This window comes from Chenopodium quinoa, unplaced genomic scaffold (assembly GCF_001683475.1).
Source record: "Chenopodium quinoa cultivar QQ74 unplaced genomic scaffold, ASM168347v1, whole genome shotgun sequence".
In the NCBI taxonomy this organism is placed as follows: Eukaryota; Viridiplantae; Streptophyta; class Magnoliopsida; order Caryophyllales; family Amaranthaceae; genus Chenopodium; species Chenopodium quinoa.
This window is the reverse complement of record NW_018742815.1, coordinates 1,371,427-1,399,326: the sequence shown is the minus strand read 5'-3', so window position 1 is coordinate 1,399,326 and position 27,900 is coordinate 1,371,427. Positions and strand designations below refer to the sequence as shown.

The following is a 27,900-nucleotide window of genomic DNA, read 5'->3' as shown; positions in this document are numbered from 1 at the left end:
CACATTGGATGTATAGTTAAGAGAATCTTGGTAATGTACACATTGAATGGCCTCTTATAAGAGGGATGATTATTTAACCATCTAAGCCAATTATCAGCCATGTTATAAACATAAAAATAAATGTATATAATTGATTATCATAAGGTTGAATTTTTTTAAGAAAAACATTATAAATATCAAATACATATAATCACAAGTAAAAATTAAAGTAGAAACCCGGTACAATGTCGAGACTACCCACTAGTTCCAAATGAAAGGTTAAAAAACATAGAAGTAATAAAACCTTCATGATGGGTTGGGCCCATTATTTGGGCCAAAAATGTTGTCCCAAAACCCACTTATTGGGCCAAAATTGTGCACAAAATTTGAATTTTCACCAAAAAAATAAAAAATAAAAAATAAATTCAACTCTGCTATTAGTTCATTCCTCAGACCAAATTCCAGAACGAAGGAAGGGCTTTAACGGGGTTTCACAAACCTCTAAACTCAACTTCCTCACTCTCTCAAAAACACACACCTTTCGCCTTCTTCCTCCATTTTCTCTCTCCTCCTAAAACTCTCCCCAATTTTCCCGCCCTAAATCCCTTTCTTCCTCAAACCACCATTTCTAGGGTTTCTCCAAGCTTCAACAATGGTGTCTCCTAAGCAACTCCTTTCCACAATCGAATCCACACTTCTAAGCTCTTCTCCTCCTTCTCCTTCCGATCGTATTGAGCTTATGCACGCCGTTCGCAGTTCTCTCTCCTCTCTCCAAAACCTCCTCTCTTATCCTGTAATGTTTCTATTGCCTTTTTCAATTTGATTTTGTTTTTGTTTTTTTTGCTCAATTTTGATGTTTTTTTTTTTGTTGAATTTGATTGTTTTTGTGGTTTAATTTGTTAGCCTCCTCGACCGGCGGATCGAACTGAGGTGCAATCGAAGGAAGTACGGTTACCGACGTCCCCGCCGATATCGTTGGACGATCAGGATGTTCATCTTGTAAGCTTTTCGCTGCTTTGCTACATTTTTTGTTTGCTGAATTACTTGCTTTTTGGTGTTAAATTGTGAGGGTTTGGTGTTAGTAATTTTATGCAGTAGAATAATGAGCTGTTCTATTAGAAAATTATTAGTTGAATTTTTCTATTGGAGCAATGTGAAAGTGAGCAAGTTCAAGATAATTACAGTTTTTAATCGATCCTTGTCAATTACTCGTACACAAACACCTACTTGATGTAAGACTTTACATGTGTATACTCCTTTGGTGCAGAAATAATAATCGTATTAAACTACTCTGATATGTTCGGGATCAAGTCGTCACCTTTATTTGATTAGTGATGGTTTATGATTAGGTATTCTAAGATGCCTCTTACTGAGCTTGAGTAATGAGGAGAGTCTATGAGTAGGTTAACAAGTATCATAAATCTCCTTGGAAAACCGTATTTATGAGGAGTTCGGACAATTTGAATACAGAATCTGGACAGAGGAGTAGTTTTTTTTTGGACATTGTCAGGGGATTTTAGCTGCTTTAACACCAACTATTTGAGAAATTCTGTTCGAAAGGAGACTTTTCGATGTAATGGAAGGATTCATCTTTTATTTAAGTGGTTGATATCGAATTTCTTTAATCTGTATCCTGTAACTTTATCGCATTTTGTTTCTTCCCTATTCTTAAATGCTATTGTTTTTTGATGGATGGTTAGGCTCTGAAACTGAGTGATGATCTTCACCTCAATGAAATTGATTGTGTGCGGTTGCTTGTTTCTGCAAACCAAGAGGTACAGATGTGCCCCCTTCTCTTATTTTTTTTGTCTCTTGGTGCATAATTATGTCTTATACTAGCAAATTGACATCAGGTGCACTTATTGGTATTAATGTGCACTCTTCTTTCTCTCAGTGGGGCTTGTTAGGACGAGAACCTTTGGAAATTTTACGTCTAGCGACTGGACTCTGGTATACAGAAAGAAGAGATCTAATCACAGCCTTGTACACTCTATTGAGGGTATAACATTTCCTATCATCTTCATAATGTCGTTTGCCTATGATGGATTTTTTTTTTAATTAATTTTTTTTACTTAATTTTTTGTTTTTCCATTTACTGATCATCATTTTACTTTTTGTTTTCGCAGGCTGTTGTGCTTGACCAGGATCTTGAAGGGGATCTGGTGGCTGACATTCAGAAATATTTAGAGGATCTTTTAAATGCTGGGCTCAGACAACGATTGATAACTTTAATAAAGGTTGGCCATGGGTTATTCACTCTTTACTGTACCACTATTCAGCTCCCATTTATAAAGTTTGATATCATCTCAGTACTTGGTTCTTGAAACTAAGATTATGAAAATGTATGAGTGGATGTGTTGTTGAGTAGGAGGCACATTCTGATAACATATACCCTATGTAAATGACCTTATGTAACAGTAGGAATGAGTAGTATGGTTGCATATCTGTATTTATGCAAGCTTCCTTCTTTTTAAGATCCTCTAGTAACTTCCTGTTGTATTATTGGTATCTAGGAACTCAATTGGGAAGAACCAGCTGGTTTAGGGGGTCCTAATGCAGAGCGTTATATCATTGATGCTCGTGGTGCTATTGTGGAGCGTCGAGCAGTTGTTTGCCGGGAAAGACTTATCCTCTCTCACTGCCTTGTGTTGTCTGCTCTGGTTGTGCGCACAAGTAAGTGTCTTGAGAGTTGTTGATTACTTGAACTTATGATTATTGAACTTTAGGAATTCTTCGACCATCTGATATGTGCGGTAGCACAAATGTATTCAGTCTCTTATTTTCTAGTTTGTTTTGCTGATTTGGTGCATTATGGTAAAGTTGACATAATCATGGACTCTAACACAGGCCAGGTTCTGCTATCAGCCTGTCATAGAATATGCAGATCCCCCTCATTTTCAGCCATTTTATCATATAATAAGGACCCAATAATGACCTGTTCAAATTTTAGTGCCTGTAGATCTTTTGAATATATGTGCGTTTCCCCCCTTTCTAGCCTTGGTCTTGTGGGTAAATAGTAAACTGATGGTATTATTGGTCTAAAGAGGAGAGGGGGGGGGGTGGTGGTGGTTATTGGGTTCATGGAGGAAGATGGTGCTGGGAATTTGATATCAGTGGAGAAGTCAGGTGATACATGGTTGGATTTTGACTGAGATTTTACAAGATTTTATTTATGATTAGTGCATGAATCACACTCCATCTCCAACATGCTAGTGAGCAACTTTGACAGATAAGGTGGGTCCATCTCCACTAGACTTTGGTGTCCGTGTCAATTTTTGATTTTTTGGTGAGTGGTAATGGTATTTAAGGATGGGGATAGGAATTGCTTGTGACAAAGGTTTTGTTATTTTTTATCCCCATAATTTTTGATATCTCAATATTGTGTATCCAACTTGAGAGAGAGAGAGAGAGAGAGGATGGTGGGGAGGATTTTTGTAATGGTATATCACCATCAATTGTGTATTATTCAACAACTAATATTAATGCTTTAACTATATTAAAATAGCTCATCCCTCCTATTCCGAAATTTGTTGCAGAAGTTTAATTAGAATTATTAGATAGCATAGATATAGTTAATATATCAAAATAGCTATCCTTCGTATAAGCCGAATTTGTCACACAAACCAACAATTCTACACACATAGTAAGAAATTCTTACCGTAACCAAAAAAAAAAAAAAGAAAAAAAACCACCAATTTCAACCAATCATAGCAACCAAAAGAGCATATACAATTGGCTCAGAACAATCTTAAAAATTAAAATAATTAAAATAGAAATTACAGTGTAATTTTACATTTTTTTCACGAAGCAAAAATAAAAAAAAAGCTGAATTTTTAATAAAGTGGTAAGTCACGTGCCCTACCAGGTCATACACTAGTTCCGCGCCAATGGTGGTGGTGAAGTGAGTGAATGAGAGCAAAGTGTAAAAGGGGAATGAATATATTAGAGAAAGGGAAGTCTTAAAATCCCTTTCCCTATCTTTAATAACATTTATCAAATTGCACCCAACTTTCTTATTTTTTTTTTCAAGAATTTTCAGTGTCTAGGGATTGAAAAATGAGTGTATGATGAAGTTATTAGCTCGCTCATTTTGGTGTGGTTTAATATGTGTTTTTGAGTGAATATGTTTAAACTATTTGGATTATTTTTTGTAAAGTGTCCTAGATTCTCATATGTTTAAACTATTTCGAGTGAAGTAAAACGACCCTCATTTCTTGAAGATTCTCAAATGAATTATCAGATTCTCAAATTAATTCTCTAGTGGGAAAAGTTGACAAATAACTTTACTAATGCAGGGTTGACAAATTCATGTAATGGCAGCTTAGCAAAAATTATGGTACCCAACCCCCACCCCCCTTCCCAAGCCTTTGTTTTCTTTCATCTTTTTCACCATTGGTCCTTGTCACCATCACTTCCTTTGTATGTCATTAATTCCATTCCACCACCAAAATAATGGTAGCTTTCAAAAATCTAATTGTTGTGAAAGTTTTTAAGATAGATAAGTGCATTAGGGAAAACCATCCAACATCTTCATTTTAAGAAAACAGGTTTGCTGCAAGCTAGAGTAAAAGTCCAAACACAGAGATCAATTGAGCCAGCTACATCGAGCACAAAGCTCTTTAGCCTTTTATCACATCATGAAAAAAACCTTTTTTTCTGAAAATTTTGGATGCAGCTTTTCCTTGTAATTTTTTTTTTGGATACTGTTTCTTCTTTGCTGCATTATTGTTACCATACTGGCTTTCAATGTGAACAAACAATTTTCATCTATCAGTAGTATTTTTCCTTACTATAGCAGGCTATATTGCAGTTCCCAACCCACATCTCTCTACTAAATATAATATTTGAAATAATGTATAAATGGTAGGTGCTGGGGATATGCACATTTTTTTTGGTCTAGGCGAGGCAATTTCAGTGAGGCACCCAAGGCATTCAGCTTTTTTTTCCTCATTTTTTATTTTTAGTAAGTATGCTATATTGCTATACTTTGAAGAAGTGCAAAAATGTGCTGAAGGATCGCTTTTTTTTTTTTTTAATTTAAGTAGGTGCGCTATACATTCTAGTTGTTTCATACATTGATCAAAAACAAGGGTTTAGTTGCCAGATCAATGGAAAATCTGAGTTTCCGCCCTATCCTGTTCTCATCCGGAGTGAACTGCAACAAATATATCCCTTGGTTTCCAACCACAAAAACTCTTTTACAACCATTGGCTTTATATCCATGGTGGTAGAAAAAATTGACTCTATGGAGCCGGCTCTGGTCTTTTTGGTTTTTGATTGATAACCTGAGGCCAATTTAAATCACCGAAGTCTCAAATCTAGCCTATCTTTTTTTCCATGCTGGGAACAGGTATTTATAAGATACTGCTGGTTGCCGTAAAAGATGATGGTGATGGTCCAAAATGGTGGCTGTGACTCTTGTTGAAGAGGATTAGGTGTAGAACTATGTCGAGGATGGTAATGAAAGATGTTTGGTGATGGGAGTGAGTGGGGGTGACGAGGAATAAAGGGAGGATGTAGGGATGGGTTTTCAGGGATAAGGTAGAAAGTGTGAGAAAGAAGAAAGTGGGTGGTGTTATGACTACAAATCTATAATCCTCTTTAAAAGTTTGGCTTAAGTGCTATTAACTCCCTGTCTGAATATGATCCTTTGGGGATAGATATTTTTTCTTGGCCAATATCTTGATAATTTTGAAACTTGACTATGTGAGCATTGTTTGAGAATATTGCTATAACTTGGGATCAATCCTTTATTTTTATAAAATTGTTATCAATTTTGGAAATGTTTTTCATTTGATAGGCTGTTAGATACTGCATTCCTAAACTGTGATTTTTTTTTTTTTTTCTTGTTTAGGCCCCAAAGATATAAAGGATATATTCTCAGGACTGAAAGACAGTGCTGCTGAACTCAACGGCTGCACTGACACCTCAAAATATCAGGTATGTATTTGTAGTCTCTTTTCTTTTAATTTAATTTAATTTTTTTTAATTTTTATTTCTGTGTTTCTGGAATCTAATTAATTTATTTTGTCTATTTTCTAATAATTCTGTTGCAGTCCCTCCTTGCTCTATTGTGCTGCATTTAATTTGGTTCTTGATTTTCCCGTGCAGATCACATATGGCATCCTTTTTTCTCTTGTAATTGCATTCACTTCTGATGCTCTAAGCACTGTTCCAGAGAAAGTGTCTGTCCTTTCTCGTGATGTTTCCTTCAGACAAGAGTTTCAAGATATTGTAAGAACCACTGGTTAGATAGGTGCCTTTTGGTTTAAGTAATATAAAGTGTTATAATCTTCTGTTTAATGATTTGAAATATATTTAGGTGATGGCTCCTGTTAACGACCCAAATATAAGTGGATTTGTTGACTGCGTAAGACTGGCATGGTCAGTGCATCTGATGTTAGTACAAGAGGGAGTCACAACAAGGAATACAATCTCCAGTGCTTCGTCCAAAGACTTGCAGAATATTAGCTCTTGCTTGGAAGTCATTTTCTCAAACAACGTGTTTCAGTTTTTCATGGAGAAAGTTCTCCGAACTGCTGCTTATCAGGTAATTCTTAAGATGACTGAAAGTTTTGGGATAATTTTTGAGGGCGTAATTGTGTTTTTCTGTCTGCAGAATGATGATGAAGATATGACTTATATGTACAATGCTTATCTTCATAAGCTTATGACTATCTTCTTGTCTGAACCACTTGCTAGAGACAAGGTCTGTCCAACTCATTATTTAACATTTGAGGCTGATATGTTTGCCTGTACTGAGAATTTTGATCTTAAACCCATTTGTGAGCATACATTACAAGATTTTCTCTCCTCTTCACATTCTTTTGTTTTAAAATAATTTATTTAATTTATTCTAGTACCTTTTTTTTTTTTTTTTTTTTTTTTTTGTGCGTGCGTGCGTGTGTGTGTGTGGTAGTATGTGGTTGAAAATTGAAGTGAATGAGTTACACTATGTTTGGATAGAGAGAAATGGAGGGAAAGGAAGAGAAAAGAAAAGTAGAGATCCATCATCCTTTATTTGGATGTCTAATACAAGGAGGGAAGGGGAGGGAATTGGAAGGATCCATTTCCCTCCCTCATTAAAAACCAAGTTCCTTTGGAAAAATTTGGAAGGGAATTGGAAGTCCACCTCTCTTACCCCTCACCTCCCTTTCCCTTCCCTCTTTTTCCTTCCCCTCTTTTCCCTTCCCTCTTTTTCCTTCCCCTCCCTTTCCCTTCCCTCTTTTTCCTTCCCCTCTTTTTCCTTCCCCTCCCTTTCCCTTCACTATTGTTATCCAAATATAGTGTAAAGTTTCCCTAGCCTCATTAAATTGTTTTTGTGTTCTTCATTGGTTTGCATGACCTAATGAAGAGTCAAAGTAACATAATTTCTATCTCTGATTTTTATAGGTAAAAGAGGTCAAAGAGAAGGTTATGACTACACTAAGCCCTTATCGCATGGGAGGACCTCATGGCTTTTCTCACTTGGACAACATAAATGCTGGTCATGCTGCTGAAGTTGATCGTCAACCATTTATTTCCTTGTTGGAGTTTATCAGTGAGATTTATCAGGTATGCCCCTTCACTTTTTTGGTGGCCAAGTAAAGGCAGATTATGTCTGATTACTAGTGTGGTAATATTGTGAGATACATAATCCATCACCTCTGGCTGTGAATGCATGAGACATTACTGATGCACTGCAGATGGTTTCCTTTTCTTTTTCTAATCTTTAATTTTAATTTTATTTATTTATTTATTTATTTTTTTTTTTTTTTTTTGTTGTTTTGTCTAATGTGGTTTGTTCAGACCAGCTTGGCCTAAGTCCTTTCATTGCTGAGAGGATTAAATCTGGGTAAAATGTGATTTAGAGTATGAAGTCCGGGTGGCTTAAATTGAGTGCAGCAACAGAGGGTTATTGGGTGAGAGTACTATACCTGTAAGGTTTAAGGGAAAATTCTATGATGAGACTGTTGGAGCAAAGTTAATATATGATTCATCGTTTACAAAGGATCATATTAGAAAATGGGAGTAAAAAAATGCGTGAGTATAGATTGATTTGTGGGAGCACCTTTTGAAGAATGATATTATTTATACCAAATGAGGATATTTAGTGAAAAGTTGGAGTTATGGGTATTAAGTATGAGATAAGGGGAGAATCGATTAAGTTGGTTTGGGCATGTAAGATGAAGACTAGAAGATGCATTTGAAGGAAATTAGGGATGCCAAAGATGACTTCAATGGATTTAGGAATGATATGAAGGAAGTGGGCTTACTGGAGCATATTGATCACTGTGATAAATGGGCCTGGAGGGAAATGATCTTGGCTGACTACTATAGGAAAGAAATTATTGGTTCATGTGGCTGATCCCCTTGAGGATTAAGTCTTTGATTTTGCTGTTGCTGTAGTATTAGATTTGGCCAAAACCAATCTTGTATCAATGTTGATTCGTAAGCTTTGCACTATGTTGAGTTAATGGGTTGGCTTTGTCATCTGCTTAGCTGTTGAAAGGCTAGAGTAACAACACTAAAATTATCATGCATTTTATTTTTTGTGGTAGTTAGTTGTCTTAGTACTTAGTAGTTAGGTTTATGGCAGGCTAATAATGTTCTGTTTGTCTCATTCTGAAGATGGTTTAAAACATCACACATTCTTTTTTTTTTTTGCACCATTATTTAATTATCGGAAACTTATTTCATCGGATGGTGCTTGCTTAGAATTCCTGCAATTGTTTGATATTTTTCAGAAAGAACCGGAATTGCTGTCCGGAAATGATGTTCTGTGGACCTTTGTTAACTTCGCTGGGGAAGATCACAGTAATTTTCATACGCTGGTTGCTTTTTTAAAAATGCTTGGCGCCTTGGTACGTGAAATGATTGCTATTTTCTGTCGCACAATCCTTTCTTTCTTTATTTTTGTTTTATTTTCAAGTCTTGGTTTTCTTACCCTTTTTTGCAGGCTTGCAGTCAAGAGGGTTCGTCAAAAGTTTTTGAGCTGCTTCAGGGGAAAACTTTCCGTTCTGTTTCTTGGAGCACTTTGTTTGATTGCTTGTCAATTTATGCGGATAAGTTTAAGCAGACTCTTCAGAGCACTGGTTCCTTGCTGCCAGAATTTCCAGAAGGGGATGCTAAAGCACTTGTTGCATATTTGACTGTTCTTCGAAAGGTTTGTTGTCATTTATCCAAACAATTCTTCTCATGGTTACAAAGTTTAACATTTTTAATTATCATTCCATGTTAATCTCTGTAGTGGAAGCATAAAAGAAATTGGGTTGTACTTCTTGATTACCTTTTTTGCAAGACAGTTCATTTCTTTTTGAATTAAATGTTCTTTTCTTATTGGAGAAGTGTTTTTACGCAGTCTCTATTAACTCTGGACCAAGAAATATATTACTCTGACTCTAAAGACTTGATTTATGGTAACTGCAGGTTGTGGAAAATGGAAATCCCATTGACAGGAAAAACTGGTTTACTGATATCGAGCCATTATTTAAGCTCCTTAGTTATGAAAATGTGCCTCCTTTTCTCAAGGTGGGTTTACTTCACCTTTTATTGATTGAATTATGGAGCAAAATTTGATACCTCTGCAATTTATAGTTGACACTTCTTGTCTTTCCAGGGTGCCTTGAGGGATGCTATAGCTGTATTTATCCGAGTTTCTCCATTGATGAAAGACACTATTTGGGGCTATCTTGAGCAATATGATCTGCCAGTTGTAGTTGGACCCCAAGTTGTAAATACTGCACAGCCAATGTCTACCCAGGTTATTTATTTATTTATTTATTTTTAATTTTTAATTTTTTTTAGTGGTCTAGTTATTGCCAAGTCATCAATGCATTATGCATAATTCATTCTATAGTAACTGGCCTCAATCTAGTGTTGCTTGAAATTCGTTGAACATTTACTAGTTAGAAAATTTGCCAGTGATGCATTCATTATTGCTTACTCTGGGCACATTTTCTCTTTGTGGCGGGGGGTGGGGCCATGGGGGCTATGATGCCTGAAAATTCTGTTAAGACCAAATCTTCTTGAATGCATGAACAAACAAAAATTGGGAATTTTTTTCGTCCCCTATACATTTTGCAGATTTCGTATATTGGATATGAAAAAGGACTGATATTTTTGATGGGGTAGCCGAGTTAAAGCCAATAATGCGAAAAAGCTCGTCACAGCCTCATATATAACTAATATAAGTTGTCGTATCACAATGCAATTATGCAAGGACGAGTGGTTCCTTTTCAATCCAATAGCAAAACACATGAGCAATCTAGATTTCTTTGTCTTCTGATCTGTTGCGGCATAAAGTCACCTTTATAGCGGTGTTATGGGCTAAAGTGTACGGGGCGTTCAATAGCTACTTGGTTGTGTAGGTTAAAGATATTGGGGTCGCCTATAATTTTTTTTTTTTTTTTTTTTTTTTTTTCCCCCGTAAAGAAGACACCTTGCTGCTTGTTTTCCTTTCAGCTGCTAGCCTGCTCTTATGATCCAGTTTTTTAACAAAAAAGATACACATTCTTAGACAAAGCCCTTTTTTGTGTGCGTCTAGGTTCTGATCAGCATTAAGATTATCCAAATGAAACTGATACAAACACTTTTACCCGCTTCAGATCTTAGCTATTAAAATTATGTGGAAATAGAGGTTTGGTGCGATTTGGGTTTTCGGCAAGTGAAAACCACAAGTTAAAAATCCGGCAGTTCAGACATTCAAATTTTGTGTTCTTGGAGTCTGACAAAGAAATGTACTAAACTACTCAAGATTTTTTCTAAAGTAAGAAATCAAAGGAAAAATTTGGAATTATCCCATAACCCCTAGGAAAAGTAACATACAGTGACCATCATCCCCTCGTGAGTGACAATTAAACCATTCGAGTAGCCAACAACCAGAGCATCTTCTTCACAGTTGGACATTTTTTACTGTCAGAAGTGGTGAGGACTGAGGAGATCGCCGTAGCCGACTTCTAGGTGAGACGAATGTTAGAACAACTGGCTATTTGTCTGTAAAAGGTTGATCATGGGAAATTTATAAGATTTTGGTATCGCTAGGAGCCAGCAACATTATTACAACTACCTCTAGCTGTGTACAGAAGTGTTAGGGCTCTTGAGTGTAGCATTGTGAATGTTGCCAATGTGATTGTGTTCTCTGTTGGTCACTTTGCTATTACCTTGCTGAAACATGTGATATGGAGATGTCTATAATTTGGGGTGTGAGAATATATATTTATTCTAACCCTCCTTTCTGTTTAGGGTTGACCACCCCTCTGGTGTTCCCTTATAATCTACTTGCCTATTAAAGCATCAAACTTAGTGAAGGAAAAAATGCAGTATCCCTTCAAGTCATCAAATACACGTCTATCCACGGTGATTAATATTATGAAAGACTAACTAAATGGATGAAACAATCTAAAGAAACAGACTTTTCTATGTACAACCCCCGCTGTGTTTTTCTTTCATGTTATTTGACTACCACATGTTGGACATCATTCCCTTCACATGTTTTCTTTAAGAGAGTAAGAATTTTACTGCATGAAAATTACAAAGGTGGGCTAGATGACACATAATAGGTCCAATTGGAAATAAAATAAAATCATAAAGAGTCAAGGTCTTTTGCGATATTTTTTCAGGTCACAAATGTCACTTAATACCCCTTATTTCAGTTTTCCTTCCCAAAACCAGTCTGTATATCAGGCCTAAAAAATATGCACAAAAGTGAATTGCATGTATTCCGTAGTGGCTCTTGATTAAAAATTGAATGGATATGATTCCTTCCCATTTCAATTTCTTGTGTGAAGCGTTTTGATCAATTTTTCTATTTCTTTTGACTGGATTTTTGGTAAGACTGACAGCTTCTATTATTGTAGAATTGATTAAAAATGTAATTGTCATTTGCAGGTGTATGATATGCAGTTTGAGTTAAATGAAATTGAGGCAAGGAGAGAATATTACCCCTCCACAATTTCATTTATTAAACTATTGAATGCTCTGATTGCTGAAGAAAAAGATTTTAGTGATGGAGGTCGTAGGTAATTGCGTTTCTACCCTTGTTTGGCAAATAGTGTGCTGCTCTTAACCTGGAATGGTCAAGTCAATATATCTTTTTAGATTTACGCATTGGTTGATTGTTACTGTCTGCAGGTTCGTTGGTATATTCAGATTCATTTATGATCAGGTCTTTGGGCCTTTTCCACAAAGGGCCTATGCCGATCTATCTGAAAAGTGGCAGTTGGTAGTTGCTTGTCTTCATCATTTTCGAATGTGAGTTTCGTATACTAAATATTCCTTTTAAATCCTCACTTATAAGACCTTTATTTATGCATGTTTACTTCATTCATACTGCCTCGGTTTCATAATAGATGCACTCTTTTGACCTTTTTACTTTCCAGCACAATTCTTTAACCATTAAATTTTGTATACACGTCAATTAATAATTAATTTTTAAAAGTTTTATATATACATGAAAGTGTAGACAAAGTTTATTAATGAGTAGAGCAAAAAGTCAAAGTGTTGACTAGGGAAAAAAGTCAAAGTGTTTGTATCTATTGTGTAACAAAGGTGATATTTTTCTGTGAGAACACTTTGTAGCTATGTATTTGATTTTTTAAATAATTTTTTTTATTACTTCATCCACTCCCATAATATTGCACCATTTGTCTGAAGGAAGTTTGACAACTAATTTTAGGATAACAAATATGAAATATCCTTAGTTTTAAAAAGCGCACGGCGCACCAAGGCGCAAATGGTCCTTGCAGCCTAGGCGCAAGGCGAAGGCGTGCGCCTTTTGCATGCAAGGCGCATGTATTTATATATTTATTTCAAATTATTTTTTACTTTGATAGTACTTAATAAAAATTGAAAAGATTCATAATAAACTAAGTAATGATATATTTAAAGCTAAGGTGTAGTCTGAATTTGAATAAATGTCCATCATTCTTCAATTTATAACGTAAATCTTAGTTATTTTCCTTGAGGCGCAAAGGCGCACCTTACTAAAGGCACTTTGAGGCGCACGAGGCGCGCCCCTTCCGTAGGTGACTGAGCCTCACCTAGCTAAAGCCCATTTCCCAGAGCCTGGGAGTGAGGCGCGCTTTTTAAAACCAAGGGAATATCTCTTTTTACTCACAAATACCCAATATGACCTTACATCTTAATGCTTGTTGCTTTAGTTTATGCTTGCAATCACATGGGCAAGTTTATTTTTCTTTTTTCTCTTCCTTTCTTTTCCCACTGCCTAAAATTTTATTCACTTCCCCAGTGGTGCATTGTTTGAGGAACAGAGGAAGTATCAAATTTCTTTAGATTTTTGATGGGTAATATATACACAGTATTAAGTAATGGTTTCTCTCTGCAGGATACTAACTACATATGAGATAACAATTGAGGATATCGAGAGTGTTGCGGACCGATCTCAGCTCTCTACAGTTCAGCAGCCTGCTCAACACCAACTGCATCTTCCTGTGGTTGAGCTAATGAAGGTGTGCAAACTGTTTTGATTTCATGTTTTTTCATTATTTCGATGTTAAGGTTTATTTCTATGGTGGACGGCCAGTATTGTTTTGATTTACTTTAATTTGAAAAGTTTTTTGAAAGTTGAACATAATGTTGAAACGATGGAAATTTTGCAGCTCTATACTAAATTAAGGCCAGGAACCCCAATTTCCTAATAAATACTTGACATGTTCAATATTTTTTGCCAAGTGATAATATTTGTTAAGAGTATGTGACATGTTGAAACTCCTGATTGATTAATATGTAAGGCTATTTTGACTTGTTAGTTGGCATAGTTTGTTATTACTGTTCTAGATATGGATGAAAAACCCTATTGGCGATTTCTTGTACTGTGAAATCCCGGTGAATCGTAAGTTACTTGCTACCTTGTCAGTTGAAAGTGATGATGTTTAGTGCGTACATTTTAATGGTATCTCTGACTTATATATCTTCTCTGTGTTATTTTTGTAGGACTTCATGAGTGGCAAGACAGTATTTAGAAACATCATGGGTATTCTCTCACCCGGGGTTAATGCTATCATCACTGAACGCACTAGCCAAATATATGGGGACCTTTTGGAGAAAGCAGTTAATTTGTCTCTGGAGATTATATTTCTTATTTTAGGCAAGGACATACAGCTTGCCGATTATTGGCACCCTCTTTATCAGGTGATTAATATGGTTTGTCTACTCAGGGAACTGTGCTACCACATAATTTGTTGTCTTATTCTATTTTTTTTGTTTGTTATTTAATTTCTTGCTTTCTTTCCTTCCATAATTATTTTAGACAGTAAGATATTTCACCTTTTGTATCATTGTTTTCCATAGCAAACTCTCTATTAAGCCCCCGTTACTAGTTACAGGTGAGGCTGGTCCTTGTAAATCTCTCTTCGCCCTAAACCCTAACAATGATGGTAACCTTGCCTTTGTGTGTGTGTGTGTGTGCGCGGGCGCCCAAAAAATTGCAAATAATGGGCTTGGTCATGATAGTTATTGTATTCTTTTGTAGGGAGAATAATCTACTAGTAACCTTTATTTTAATGCGAAGTATTTTTTTTTTCTTATTTTATTAACAAAATAAATGGGCTGTCTAAGCGGGCTACTTTTCCAGTTATCCAGGGTTCAGTATCTTTTTTTGCATGTCTCTTTTCCCTCGTGCCTCATTCTTCTTTATATTATGTCTGTGATGTTAGGAAATGTATATTTGGTAGAAAGCTGATTACTTTCCAATAAGTGTTCTGGCTTTAAAATATTTGTATTTCTGTGAGAAGTGTGCATTGTTTGGGCTTGTTGCATGTAGAAATTGCCTAAAATATTCCTGTCTTTACTGATCTAAAGCACCTTGTCTCTCTGTTGACAGCCTTTGGATGTGATTCTTTCACAAGATCATAATCAAATTGTAGCTTTGTTAGAGTATGTGAGATATGATCTACAGCCACTTATTCAACAATGCTCAATCAAAATCATGAGCTCTTTGAGGTATCCATTTTATGTATCATTCTGCCTCGATATTCTTTAATCTGTAAAAGTTTTGAATATTGTTTTTGAGCCTGTTTACAGCTATAACTGATAAACGTTCTTAAACATTAGTGAATGCTGCTAGTGGATTATTTTATTATATATTCAATGTACTTAAAATGGAAACTAAGTCATGTCTACTGTCCTTATCTTTGCCAGCTCTCGTATGGTTGGGCTTGTCCAGTTATTGCTGAAATCTAATGCCGCAAGCTCTTTGGTAGAGGATTATGCTTCGTGCCTGGAGATACGTGCACAAGAAAGCCAGATTGTGGATAATAGCAGTGATGATCTGGGTGTGCTTATACTCCAGGTGCTAGAGTATTGTTAGTGAATTGTTAATATTATTGTAAAAATTCGTTATGTGGCTTTCTATTGATATCATCTCATTTTTTTTACAGCTTCTAATTGACAATATCAGCAGGCCAGCGCCAAATGTGACTCATTTGCTACTTAAATTTGATCTAGATACCCCGATTGAGCATACGGTCTTACAGCCAAGATTTAATTACAGGTATGGTACTTTAGGTTTATGTGAATCCATTGTATTGATTGTTCAGTTCTTATTAGTTTTCTCATCTCTGTACTGATTTGTGATACACAGTTGCTTAAAGGTTATTCTTGATATGTTGGATAAACTTTTGAAGCCGGATGTAAATGCATTGCTTCATGAGTTTGAATTTCAGGTTAGCTTTTAATTTAGATAGCTACAAAGTACCAAACACTAGTCTTGAGACATTAGCAGCATTATAGGACTAATTCATGAAATTACCCTGATGCTTTGTCAAAAAATACTTGCTACCTTTTGAAAGTGGTATATTTTACCATGATAAAGAGTTCTTGAGTGCATTGCTTAAATCCCTGACCTATTTTTTTTCCTTGTTTGATTTATTTTTAACTTAAATGATTTTCTGCAGCTTCTTTATGAGTTATGTGTTGATGAACTTACATCAGGTCCAATGATGGATCTATTGAGTAATAAGAGATATCATTTCTTTGTCAAGGTATCCATTCAAAGTTTCTTTCCGTTTTCTTTATTCAAGGCTGCTCAGCAAAATATTACATTTTGGTATTGGTAAGCATCTTTTTAACATATGCAGCATTTGGAGACGATTGGCATTGCTCCGCTGCCTAAACGGAACAGTGCCCAGGCTTTACGAACGAGCTCACTTCATCAGGTTTTAACCCTGTAAACCATATGATTGATGTTTTCCTTTTGAAGTTTACCTAGTTTCCTCGTGTGCTTCTATTTTATTGAAGAACTACTGCTTTATCTGTATGGGAAGGGAAGTAGAATCTTTGAACAAGGAAGGATAAGTCTCAGTGTCAAAGTACTTTTCAACATAGGTTGGCCATTTTGTGTGTTATATGTTACTTCTATTAATAGAAATTTGTGTTACTCTTACCTTGTAAAAAAGAAAGATAATTTCTTTGTTATTTTTAGACGTCTAACTATAGAACAATGAGTTTTAAATTTCCTGATGGAAGTGGTATTCTTTTTTTTTAAAATAAAAAATTGTTATTATTTTCCGACGAAGTTATGTGCATTGTTTGTAAGTCTTTGTCACCTTTTTGCAGAGAGCTTGGCTGTTGAAGCTTCTGACTGTCGAGCTGCATTCTGGCGATATGACTGATTCTAGCCATAGAGAAACATGCCGAAAGATCCTTGTCTATATGTTTGGGCAAGAAATGAACGAACTGGAGGGTGATCATGATATTGCTTCTTCCTTTGCTTTGCAAAACAGAGATAATACTGGGACTGGAACAATCAGTAAAAGCAAGGTATGGGCATGTGCCATTTGTGTGCTTGGTGTATTACAATTGGTCTGTATTATGCTCAACTGTTTTTGTTGTCTGCTCTGTTAATTCATTATGTAGGTAAAGTATGATACTAAAAAAATAATACGAGAGTTAAGAGCTCTACTTAGTTTCTTAAGTTTAGAAAACCTTTATTTTTTGAAATTTAAAAAGATTAATTCAAATGGGGAAGACATGAAGATCACCAAACTGGCCGAGTATGAGCTGTAGCCCAGAAGTTTGGTGTTTATTGTCTAAGAATGTTTTAGGTGGTTGAATGCTATGGCAGAATCTTTTAATACTGGAATCCCTTTGGCATCAAGTGATCTGATCTGGTCTTCACTCTTTAGAAGGATGGGATGCTGTTACTAGTCTAGCTACTGCACAAGCCTCTTGCTACTCCCTTTCCTCTTTCCAATTACAACTTCATATGTGGATACGCTTGAAACTATTAAATGATTTGCAGAAAGTGGGGAACCAATATGTTAATTATGTGCTCTTTGCCTTCGTTGTAAGCGATGTGGGAGCCATTAGTTTGTGCTTTAAGCTGGCATTCTATGTGTGGAATAGGTTATTTTCTATAACGTTGATCAGTTAAGTGTGTGTGTGTGCGCAAACCTTTAAGGTCTCTTTTGAAGCCTCTCTAGTCTCTAGGTTTTTTAGTTTGGTTATGGGAGGATGGGAAGCATATTGTAAATCTCTGTGGCAGGTTATTTGTGTGTATGTTCCTTGAGAGTTGAGAGGGGACAGAAACTGATCCTAATATTTAGGAGCAGATCTATCTTCTAGTTGGGGGGTCTGTGGGTAGAGTGGTGTTTTTTGCGTCATTGTTATGCTTCCAGTGGGTATGCCGCGTGATTCCTTGTCTAAGCTTTAGTGATACCAGTTTGATTGGCTTGCGTGGTTCTTGCATAACCATTTTTTTAGGGTACTCTTTGTTCTCTTAAGATTGCACCATTCTTTCAATCCCGTCAATGAAAAATTCCCTTATCTGAAATTAAGATTGCTTTTCTATTACTTCATGTTGTGTACATCTAATTGTATCCTATACATTGTCAGGCATTAGAGCTGCTTGATATCATTCAATTTAGAGCTCCTGAGGCCACTCTGGACTATTCACAAGTCGTATCTAATACAAAATGTAGCATGCTAGTAAGTGTTGTAACTGATAGTAGCTTTTTCATCACAACATCTGCTCAGTTATTATAAGATTGAGGTGTATTACTTGTAACTATTATCCTGTAGGCCGAAGAAATTCTTCGAAGTTCTGTCTCTGAGAAGGATGGTGTATACTATTACTCAGAGCGAGGTGATCGTCTAATCAATCTTACATCATTCCGAGACAAACTTTGGCAGGTGTGTGACAGCGTGAGGGCACACACATGGTTTTTGTGCATGTGTTAAATAATCATTTGAGACCTGTTTCAGCCTCTCGTTTGTTCTTTTTATGCCCTTTTCAAATGTGCAATTTTTTTTTTGGTATGCCAGATGAGTTCCTTTGGCAATGAACTAGAGCTTAATGACTTGCGAGAGATGGTTCAACAATTGCTTAGATGGGCTTGGAAGTACAACAGAAATCTGGAGGAACAGGCTGCCCAACTTCATATGCTAACCGGCTGGTCCCAGATTGTTGAGGTCATTCCCCCCCCCCCTCCTCTTCTCCTATGTTGTTTATATGATATTTTATTAGGAATCTGTCAATTCAACTGATATTCCTTTGTCACATAGATGTCCAATTCTATATAGCGTGTATGAAAGTTTAATACTCCATTCTACTTGGCAGTTTTCAATGACAATGCTATGACAAAACTCTCTATTTTATGTGTATACTCTTAAATGAACTTCTTAAGGAATGGAGGGAGTATATTTTTCTTAATATGCTGACAACTGCTGTTTTATCTCCTTGAATATTGGTTTTAATGATATTTTTGTCTTGTAGATTTCTGCTTCAAGAAGATTGTCATCCCTTGAAAATAGAACTGAAGTCTTGTTTCAGTAAGGAAGCCTGCTTGATTTGTGTACATTTTCCTAATGGGTATATTGTATTTCTTATTGAGCTATTGGTATTGGCAGATTGCTTGATGCCTCTATCAGTGCTTCTGCTTCACCCGACTGTTCTCTAAAGATGGCACTATTGTTAACTCAGGTATCCTTAGTTTGGAGTATAATAATTCATGCTAAATGCCTAAATCCCTTAAGTTCATATGTAAATCCATGTATTTCTTAAGGAAATTTAGATCATATTGATGATAATTTTTCCACTACACTGATTCTTAGGTTGCTCTTACATGTATGGCCAAGCTGCGAGATGATAGATATTTATATCCTGCTGGTTTAAATTCAGATGCTGTAACTTGCCTTGATGCTATAATGTTTAAACAATTATCAAATGGGGCTTGTCTCTCTATATTATTTAAACTTACTCTGGCACTTCTGAGACATGACTCATCAGAAGCCTTGAGAAGAAGGTATGTAATTTTTCCGGTGGGTGATGCTATTTTTGTGGTTGCTATGCTTGCTGTGATTGTGATTATTCTTTTTTTAAACATGAAATTCAGGCAGTATGCATTGCTTTTGAGCTATTTCCAGTACTGTCAACATGTGCTTGATCCAGATGTACCTAAGAGGATGCTGCAATTACTACTTGGTACCAATCAGGACAGTGAAGATATGGACCTTGAAAAGGTGACACATGATTATTATCTGAGTCATGTCTTTGAGATAGCAAATGATGATCGAATATGTTTTATATGGGTATTGTCCTGAATGTCGTGTTTTTTCAGATTGACAAAGAGCAAGAAGAACTGGCACGGTCAAATTTCTCTATATTGCGGAAAGAAGCTCAAGCTATTCTAGATTTGGTGGGTTCTTCATTATATCATAGCCAATCATAGTCATACAGTCTTGTGGCTGATCTTTTTATTCTTGCTCTTTCAAATATAATAATGCTGAATATATACAAGTATATAAATGGACTGTTTGACTTGTTAAATTAAAACAAGGTACAAGAAATTGGGATGAACTTCACAGGATGTTATTGATTCAGTATGGTGTATTAAATTGTGTACTTTATGTGTGTGTGTGTTTGTGTGTGTGTGTGTGTGTGTGTGTAGTACGTTTTTTATTTACCCTTGAAGATATGGGCTTAAATTTACTCCCTTAGTTCTAAAGAGATCGATGTAACTTTTCTCAAAATAGTGGTTTTAAAGTGAATGACAAGGAGTTATTTTAAGAGAAAATTGTGAAAAATGACTTTTTAAGTGGTCGGCTTTTTGAAAAAGGACCTTTTAAGTTAAAACTTGTGAAAAAGGACCTTTTAAGTTGCATTTTGTTTGTATGGGGTACTTGGGTGACCTTCCGTGGTGGTCAATGCTGGGAGCTGCGGCGTTGACTATCACGTGTTAGTCACGTGATTTTTTTTTTTAAACAAAAAAATCCCAAATTTCCCTCCTTTCCTGACCTAACTCTTTCATTGATTAGGTCGGGAAAGGAGGGAAATTTGGGGTTTTTTTTAAACAAAAAAAAGTCACGTGACTAACACGTGATAGTCAACGTCGGAGCTCCTGCATTGACCACCACGTAAAGTCGCAGGCTCGCCCAAGTACCCCATATAAACAAAATACAACTTAAAAGGTCCTTTTTCACAAGTTTTCACTTAAAAGGTCCTTTTTCACAATTTTTAATTTTGTAAGAAGTGCAATTGAAAAAAATGGGTTATGCGACAAAGTTTTATATTTATTTAAAGTCACGCTGCTTTGTACTCACATTGTCTTGCATTGAATCAGCCGACTGCACATCTGTCATTGTCACTTTTCACTTTCTTTACCACCGGTTTAATCTGAACTGTCATGTGAAGAGTGATGTATTTGTTATGAAGATGTCAAGGTTCTTTGCTTCTCTATCTTTCATTTTCTCGGATAATAATGAAAAAGGGACCACATGTCAATTGATTAAAACTTGGCTATAGAAGATTGATGGATTCTTTTGGTGTGTCTTGAGGTTATTACTAAAGAAGGCATCAGGATGGCCAGGTTTTCCTAATAAGCTTATCTCTGGAGAATGCCTTAATCATTAATAAGTATCAAAGGTAGAACAATAGTGTATCAACTGGAGAGTACTTTTGACGTAGGGTTTTAAAAGTGGTAGTTTAATAAAGGGAATACAGAAAAAGTAATTGTAGGCTGTGGGTAATTATATAATTGAGGTGGGATACAATGTCTGTGTGGTTCAAATTGAGAGCAGTGAATGGCTTATTGTGCAATCTTAGTGTGGCTTTAAGATTATAAATAAATTCAGACTGGCATTGTGTGGTGGAGACTTAGTAAAAAGATGGAGTGTAGCATATTTAAGTATCTTGAGATTGATATGAGGGATAAAGCTAGGAGTGTAAATATTCAGAGCAAAGTTGAAGTTGTTGATATTGAGGGTAATAGGAGTATTGCGTTGGTTTGGGCTTGTAAAATGTCTACTCTATATTTATAATGGTAAGGAAGGTAAAGGGTTGGGATAATAGTGATTTCAAAAGAATATGTGGGTGGCCATAGATGACTTGGATGGCAAAAGTCAACAGTGGCACTAGAAAAATAGGCAGTGGGCGTGCAGGAGCATGTAACCTTGGAAAGAAGGGTATGGAGGAAGAAAATCTTTGTAGATGACCACAATATGTATTTACTTCATCTTTTAATACTTGCAACACACAAGTGGTATTTAAGAAAAGTGGGTCTTACATGATTTAATACACTTAAAATGGGGTTGAGAGAGTGTTAAGAGTATAGTCAAGTGGGCCACGAGTTTGAATAAGGGTAATAGTAAAACTTTCATTGTTGCAAGTATAAAAAGCCGGAGGAAGTATATTTATGGCTTAAGTATCCAACCCCATCCTTATGGGAATAAAGACTTGTTTTAGGAGAGATGTGAATTAGAAACAAATGAAAGTAATGAGTTTTTTTTTTTTTAATATTGTTTTTATACGATGGAGAGTAAAAGTAGATATTTTTGTAGACGGTGCAACGTTTATTATATGGTATTGGTACCAAATATAAAGGAACTTGTTTAGCGAATTTGTGTATTTGGTATACTGCTGAGTTTTGATTGAGTGCATTGGATCACTAGCTGATTATGGATCTATATCTGTTAACCTCCTCTGCAGGTGATAAAAGATGCAACCCAAGGCAGTGAATCTGGGAAGACTATATCACATTTTGTTCTTGATGCACTAATATGTATCGATCATGAGAAGTTTTTCCTGAACCAACTTCAGAGTAGAGGTTTCCTGAGGTCTTGCTTGATGAGCATCAGCAACTTTTCTCATCAGGTTTGTAATTCTATTTTTTGCTGTTTTGGCTACTATATGGCATGGACCATGAACTCACTCTGAACTTGAAAAGCGAAAATAAGAAATATTATTTGTTAGAAATATTAAAAGCAGCAATTAAGATAATTGCTAAAGATGTATATCACTCCAAACTACTTATAAAGTATAACTTATATAGGTCTATGTTCTGCCATATCCAGCTAATGGTATTAATTTTGAGGAAAAAGCTTATAGATTTTTCCGGAGAACTTGTATAATAACAAGATAAGATTGGAAGTTTTATGTTTATTTGTATATGAAATTTTTTATCTGTGCCATGGACTTCATATCTATGATCCTGTGTATTTTCAAAATGGTTGCCATTAAGCTTCTTACCTATGATAATGAAAATAGTATGGAGTGACCTTAGGTTCTAAGCAGATTCATACATTACGTTTGGTGGATACTTGGCTGAATCTGGGTCCCTCTTTGGACAAATTTGTTCTTTTCCTTATTCTTATTTGTAAATTTACTTAGGTAGTTAAGAGTATGAGCTCTGTAACTTGCTAGCTGTATATTTCATATAATTACCTTTTATGATTTTGGTTTTATGAATATATTAAGTATATTCCTGGTTGATATCCGCCATGTCTATACATCTGACAGAGAGCTGTTTCTTGTATGTTACTTTTTTTACGGACATGCACATATAATTCTTTTTGTTGCACTTTTATTGTAGGATGTCCGGCGTACTATGGAGACTTTGCAGAGAGCCTGTACACTTGAGGCTGAACTTGCTTTGGTGTTAAGAATCAGTCATAAATATGGAAAGGCTGGAGCTCAGGTTTTGTCCTCCATGGGTACCTTGGAGAATTTGGCATCTTGCAAAGCACTATATATGCCCCTGAAGGTATCTTCATTTCTGATTACTGTTTGATTATTTTATTTTTTTTGAATTTTTTTTTTATACCTGGAAGGCTGGAATATTTGTGTGTTAGGGAAGCTTAAGGCGGGCAGAAACTAGGTTCGGAAGAGAACTGCCTGCAAACGCTGACAAGCAGCAAGTGATTGTTGCTCCAGTATTGAGATTGGTGTTATCTCTGACTTCATTGGTTGACGCATCTGAATTCTTCGAGGTTTGTCAATATGGTCATGTTTCTTAGAACTTCTTTTTTGAGGCATTTGGTCGATAGTCATGCTGGTCTACTGATTGCTATACAATTAAAAATCCAACTAAGTATTATCCAGACTAAGCTGTAGCACTTATATTTTTCTGATCTAGAGTCTAGACTATAAAGTTGGTTGATGATAGTGTAAAAGTTGAAAATTTAATCTCTTACAGACATTGCTTAATGTGTGCTACAGGCCGACACTTATTTTGCGTTGATGGGAGTAGTTATTAACCTAATTTGCGGTTGTTTTATGCATTGTATAGATCTGCTTGAAGTGCCAATGATCTCATTTGGTCTAATGTAGAAATATTACTTATTGCCTTATTGGCTGTTGAATATAATCAGACCTCATTCGCAATTTATAATGGAGCTAATATATTGCCAATCTGTCGGCCAACACCAGGCCACAGCTAGTCCTTATCATGTGTTTCCTTTAGTAAAGCTGGGTCATTTATTTTCTGCCTTGGTTAATGTATTTTTCAAGTGGTTTTTCATATCTTTGCAAAATTGTGCTTGTTGCCCTTGGTTTTTGATGAGTATTTTCTAAACTGGTGTGAGTAGCCGTGTAGGTAATTGATAAGCGGTGAAATTTCAGAAAATATGCCAACGCAGAAGATTTATCTTGTCTCTTTTTTTCCCCCTCTTCTGATAGGTGAAAAATAAAATTGTTCGTGAGGCTATCGAGTTTGTAAAAGCCCATCCTTCTCTGTTTGACCGGGCTTTGCAAGAAAACATTTTTGAAGTTGATGACTTGATGATGGAGCTTATTAATCTTTCTGTTGGCATATTAAGTAAGGTACAATTCTCTCTTTTGACAATTGTTGCTTCTCTAAAATGTCTTAGCACTACGAATCAGAACAAAGTTGCGTTCTTACTTCAAAATTTTACTTGTAGTGGTGTGTATAATATTCCTGTAACATTTGACAACTTTTTATTTTTGTATGGTCTTTGGCTTGACTACTATATACGTATGTAACAAACGAAAGGTTGCACTTTTTTATTAGTGTTGCAAAATAACCAATTCTTAATTGATGCTTTTGTTTTGATTGACGCTTCCTCATGTCAAAATAATTGTATCTTTGCTACTGTCATGCCCATTGTGTCATTTATTATGCTTTTGTTCTTTGAGTGTTTTTACTTTATGTTATTGAATGCAAAATCGACTTAACAGCGTGGGTGCATTTTTTTATGTGGAGAATGGAGTCAGGAGGGTATTGCCCTTGACAATAATATCTAGTTTTGAAAGTGATTTGTCAATAAGATGAACCACTATGTCATATTTGCAATGCTCAAAATACTTGCTGCACAGGATCCCCCCCCCCCCTCTTCCACCCATTCCCCACGTTCCTCCCCCCCCCCCCCCCACCCATTCCCCACGTTTTGTTGTATATCCTTTGTCTTGTTCCTTGCGAAAGTCGTGGGATTTCTGTATTTATTTATATTGAAATTTGATGTTTCTTGATTTTGCTTTGACATATGATGGAATCTCGCAAATAATTTTTCTATAAATTAAACAGGTCTGGCCTTATGAGGAGAATGATGAGTTTGGATTTGTTCAAGGCCTTTTTAGGATGATGTGTGATATGTTCTCTCAGGACTCTGAATCATTTTCTTCTGTCTCTCCTGGGCTGTCTCCTTTGGTATATGTTCTTTCTGACTTGATCTGAAGCTTTGCCATGGAGTAGTTTTTGCTATTTTCGTAAATTTTCATGCAGTCGAGTCATTTCTGATGTTACATTTGTTGTTTATTTATAATTTTCTTTCAGAACCAAAGGAGGTCGGAACTAAAGAAATATCATATAGGCTTCAGACTCAGTTCATACCTTTATTTCCAAGTGACGAAGAAATCCCTTAGGTTGCAGGTAGACATAAATCTTGCTTTCATTACCATATGCTAAAAATGTAAGAATCGTTGTGCAGTAGTCTGTTAATTATCTCTAACTTCTCTAAATCTTCCCCATCACCCCCCCCCAACCCCCCAACACAAAAAAAAAAAAGGTTTCAGATGATCAATCAGCATACCACAAATTTGGTGGAAAGCAGCAACCAACATTAGCACTGCTTGGCCATTTTCTCAACACTGTAACCAGTGCCCTAGAAAGGGCTGCGGATGAGAAGTCTCTGTTGCTTAACAAGGTAGAAACATATACTTTGCCTTGCTTTGATTCCTAATTTTTCTAATCTCCCCTTTGAAATTTAATTAAGCTGTTCTGTTTGACTTGTGCTGATTTTCAGATTCAAGATATAAATGAGCTATCTAGACAAGAAGTGGATGGCATAATCAATACCTATACAGAGAAGACTCGTGTTTCAACATCAGACAATACAAACACAAGGTAGCTATTGAAATGGTTGAACTTGGGACCTGCAAGATGAAATTATATGCTATCTTAGTACACTCCCTCCATTTCTAAAAGTTCAACTTACTATAGATTCTTGTAGTCTAGTTATTAAGAAAGTTGAAAATTGTAAGTAGGTGTAAGAAAAGGTGGATAAACTAAATTGAGAATGGAGTAAAAAGAATGTGGATAAAAAGTTGGTGGAAGGGTGTAATCATGGTAATATGGGATTTCCAAGAGTAGAACTAAGTTAATTTGAGTTGAACTTTCTAAAAAAAAACGAGAACTGAGTCAGACTTTTTATAATTGAAGGAGTATAGAATTTTAATCTTCGGAGTTAAAAAAAGTGTACTGCTTTATTCTATTCTTCCCATACCATTCTAGATCACACAGTCTACATGTTCTCTTTAGAATTTGTTATTTTACTTGTGCCCTATGAGTTTTCTACTTAGAGTCAACTCGTAGCTTTCCTGGAAACTATATTTTGGACCGAAAGAGCCCTGCTTTTCACACACTGACATACCTGTTGGCTTAGTCTGGGTTTGCCTCTTGTTTATCAATGACGTCAAAGCTCTATTGTTCAGGCTATATGTGAGCAACCCATCTGTGTAGCAAGCAATATGAGCATTTGTGTATGATATTCATGTAAAAAATGAATGTGTATTGAACATATCAGGAAATGGTTATCTAAATAAGGTTTTTTAAAAAAAATTATTATTATTAATAATAATAATAATAATAATAATAATAATAATAATAATAATAATAATAATAATAATAATAATAATAATAATAACTTTATTTATTACTTCCTCCGTTTCTATTTAGTTGACGTGTTGATTTAGGCACATATATTAAGGAGAGGAGAGAGAGTGAGAGAGAATAAAAAAGCAAGTGGAGTAGCTTGTAAATGCAAGGTAAAAAAGTTATCCCAAAAAGAAATGTGTCAACTAAAAAAAAACTTCCTAAAAAGGAATACATGTCAACTAAAAAGAAACGGAGGTAGTATTATTTTATTTTATTGTGAATATAAAGGAGCTGCACTGTCAATTGTTTTCTAGGATGCATATTGGTGACCCAGGAGGCCAGAAGTAATACAATACTAGATGTTAAATACTCCCAAGATAGTATTCTATTTCTTTTCATTTCATTATGTGCTTATTTTGTTCTAGGCTTGTTTTCACACATCTTTGTATCACTGACTTCAATCTTTTATTTTTGAAAAATTCTGCACTCCCCCCTCTTCCCCCCACCCACCCCCTATCAAAAATCTTTCCATACTTGGTGGGAACAAGAACAGGTAATGTCCATGATTGAAGCTTTCTCACCTTACTTTCTGTTTCTGCAGACGTTATATTGCAATGGTGGAGATGTGTCAAATAGTTGGTGACCGAGATCAGCTGGTCACTCTATTGCTTCTACTGGCAGAGAATGTGCTGAATGTGATCCTTGCTCATTTCCAGGACACGTATGATTCCTCTCATATCCCTTCTTTTATTGTATTGTACTTTCTTGACTAAGTGATGTGTTCTGGCTTTATTTATGACAGTTCTTTGATGGCTGGAACGAATGACACTACAAAGCTGATTACATGTACATCAGATGTGGAGTCTAAACAGGATCTATCGTCCTTATGTGGAAAGTTACTTCCCATCCTAGAAAGATTGGAATTGCTAAACGAGGTAAACTTGCTGTTATCTTTATAGTACCGTTGCCTGATCATCCAAGTGATATCTTGCATGCGAATTATCAGAGTGTTTAGCAGTTGTGATAGTCTTGCAGCATAAAAGATTATTATTAGCATCTCACTCTGTTAAGGTATAGATGAGTCTTTATTGAGCATTTTGCAAAGTATGAGCTTTGAGTTTAGATTCTTGCTTGATGCTTTTGAGCTTTGTCTATTTTGCTGGAAATCTAATTGGGAAACTGCCAAACTGTTTTGTATATAAGTGATTTATAGTTGAATTATGGTGCTGTCAAACTATGTTCAAATAATGGTGCGCCTATTGACACCTAAATTAAGAAAATAGGAAACATAAGGGACTACTACTAAAAAAATTCACCTCGCATGAATTGGTTTTTCTTCTCTTGGTGCAGGATAAGATTGGACAGAGTCTCAAGGTGTTTGGCAGATTAGTAACCTCACTTAAGGAATTGACCATCCGTAAACTGGCGTCATGATTTTTACCAGGCTCAATTTTGTTAGGATTTTGGTGTTGATATAATTTTTAATCTATTGTTGTATGTAGTATATGTATCCCTTGTGACCTACAGGCTACAGTAATGAACGCCTTTCTAATGATTATGAAGGTGGTTGTAATTTGTATATACTTCTCTTTGCACA

The 27,900-nt window shown here is 35.7% G+C and overlaps 1 protein-coding gene across 1 annotated transcript; it reads left to right on the top strand.

Moving 5' to 3' along the window:
• The first annotated feature begins 113 nt into the window (after window positions 1-113).
• LOC110725647 (nuclear pore complex protein NUP205-like) lies at window positions 114-27,900 on the top strand. Its single transcript, XM_021905121.1, has 45 exons — window positions 114-772; window positions 883-978; window positions 1,680-1,754; window positions 1,874-1,978; window positions 2,106-2,216; window positions 2,493-2,652; window positions 5,834-5,919; window positions 6,091-6,213; window positions 6,302-6,529; window positions 6,599-6,688; window positions 7,372-7,533; window positions 8,706-8,822; window positions 8,918-9,124; window positions 9,388-9,489; window positions 9,578-9,721; window positions 11,848-11,978; window positions 12,091-12,210; window positions 13,304-13,427; window positions 13,912-14,109; window positions 14,801-14,919; window positions 15,118-15,268; window positions 15,357-15,469; window positions 15,560-15,641; window positions 15,873-15,959; window positions 16,056-16,133; window positions 16,534-16,737; window positions 17,812-17,904; window positions 17,998-18,108; window positions 18,241-18,387; window positions 18,692-18,747; window positions 18,826-18,898; window positions 19,030-19,220; window positions 19,311-19,437; window positions 19,536-19,613; window positions 21,902-22,066; window positions 22,785-22,955; window positions 23,044-23,181; window positions 23,870-24,013; window positions 24,735-24,857; window positions 24,984-25,079; window positions 25,216-25,353; window positions 25,453-25,553; window positions 26,905-27,024; window positions 27,106-27,238; window positions 27,654-27,900. Exons 1-45 carry the CDS (start codon window positions 632-634, stop codon window positions 27,735-27,737), a joined length of 5,643 nt encoding a protein of 1,880 aa, XP_021760813.1. The 5' UTR covers window positions 114-631; the 3' UTR covers window positions 27,738-27,900.

Excerpts from the sequence above, each read along its gene's own strand:
- LOC110725647 (XM_021905121.1), top strand. The coding sequence starts at position 632 with ATGGTGTCTCCTAAGCAACTCCTTTCCACAATCGAATCCACACTTCTA. Across the intron at positions 18,899-19,029 it reads TGGCACTATTGTTAACTCAG|GTTGCTCTTACATGTATGGC; the intron begins GTATCCTTAGTT and ends ACTGATTCTTAG. Across the intron at positions 19,614-21,901 it reads CTCAAGCTATTCTAGATTTG|GTGATAAAAGATGCAACCCA; the intron begins GTGGGTTCTTCA and ends CCTCCTCTGCAG.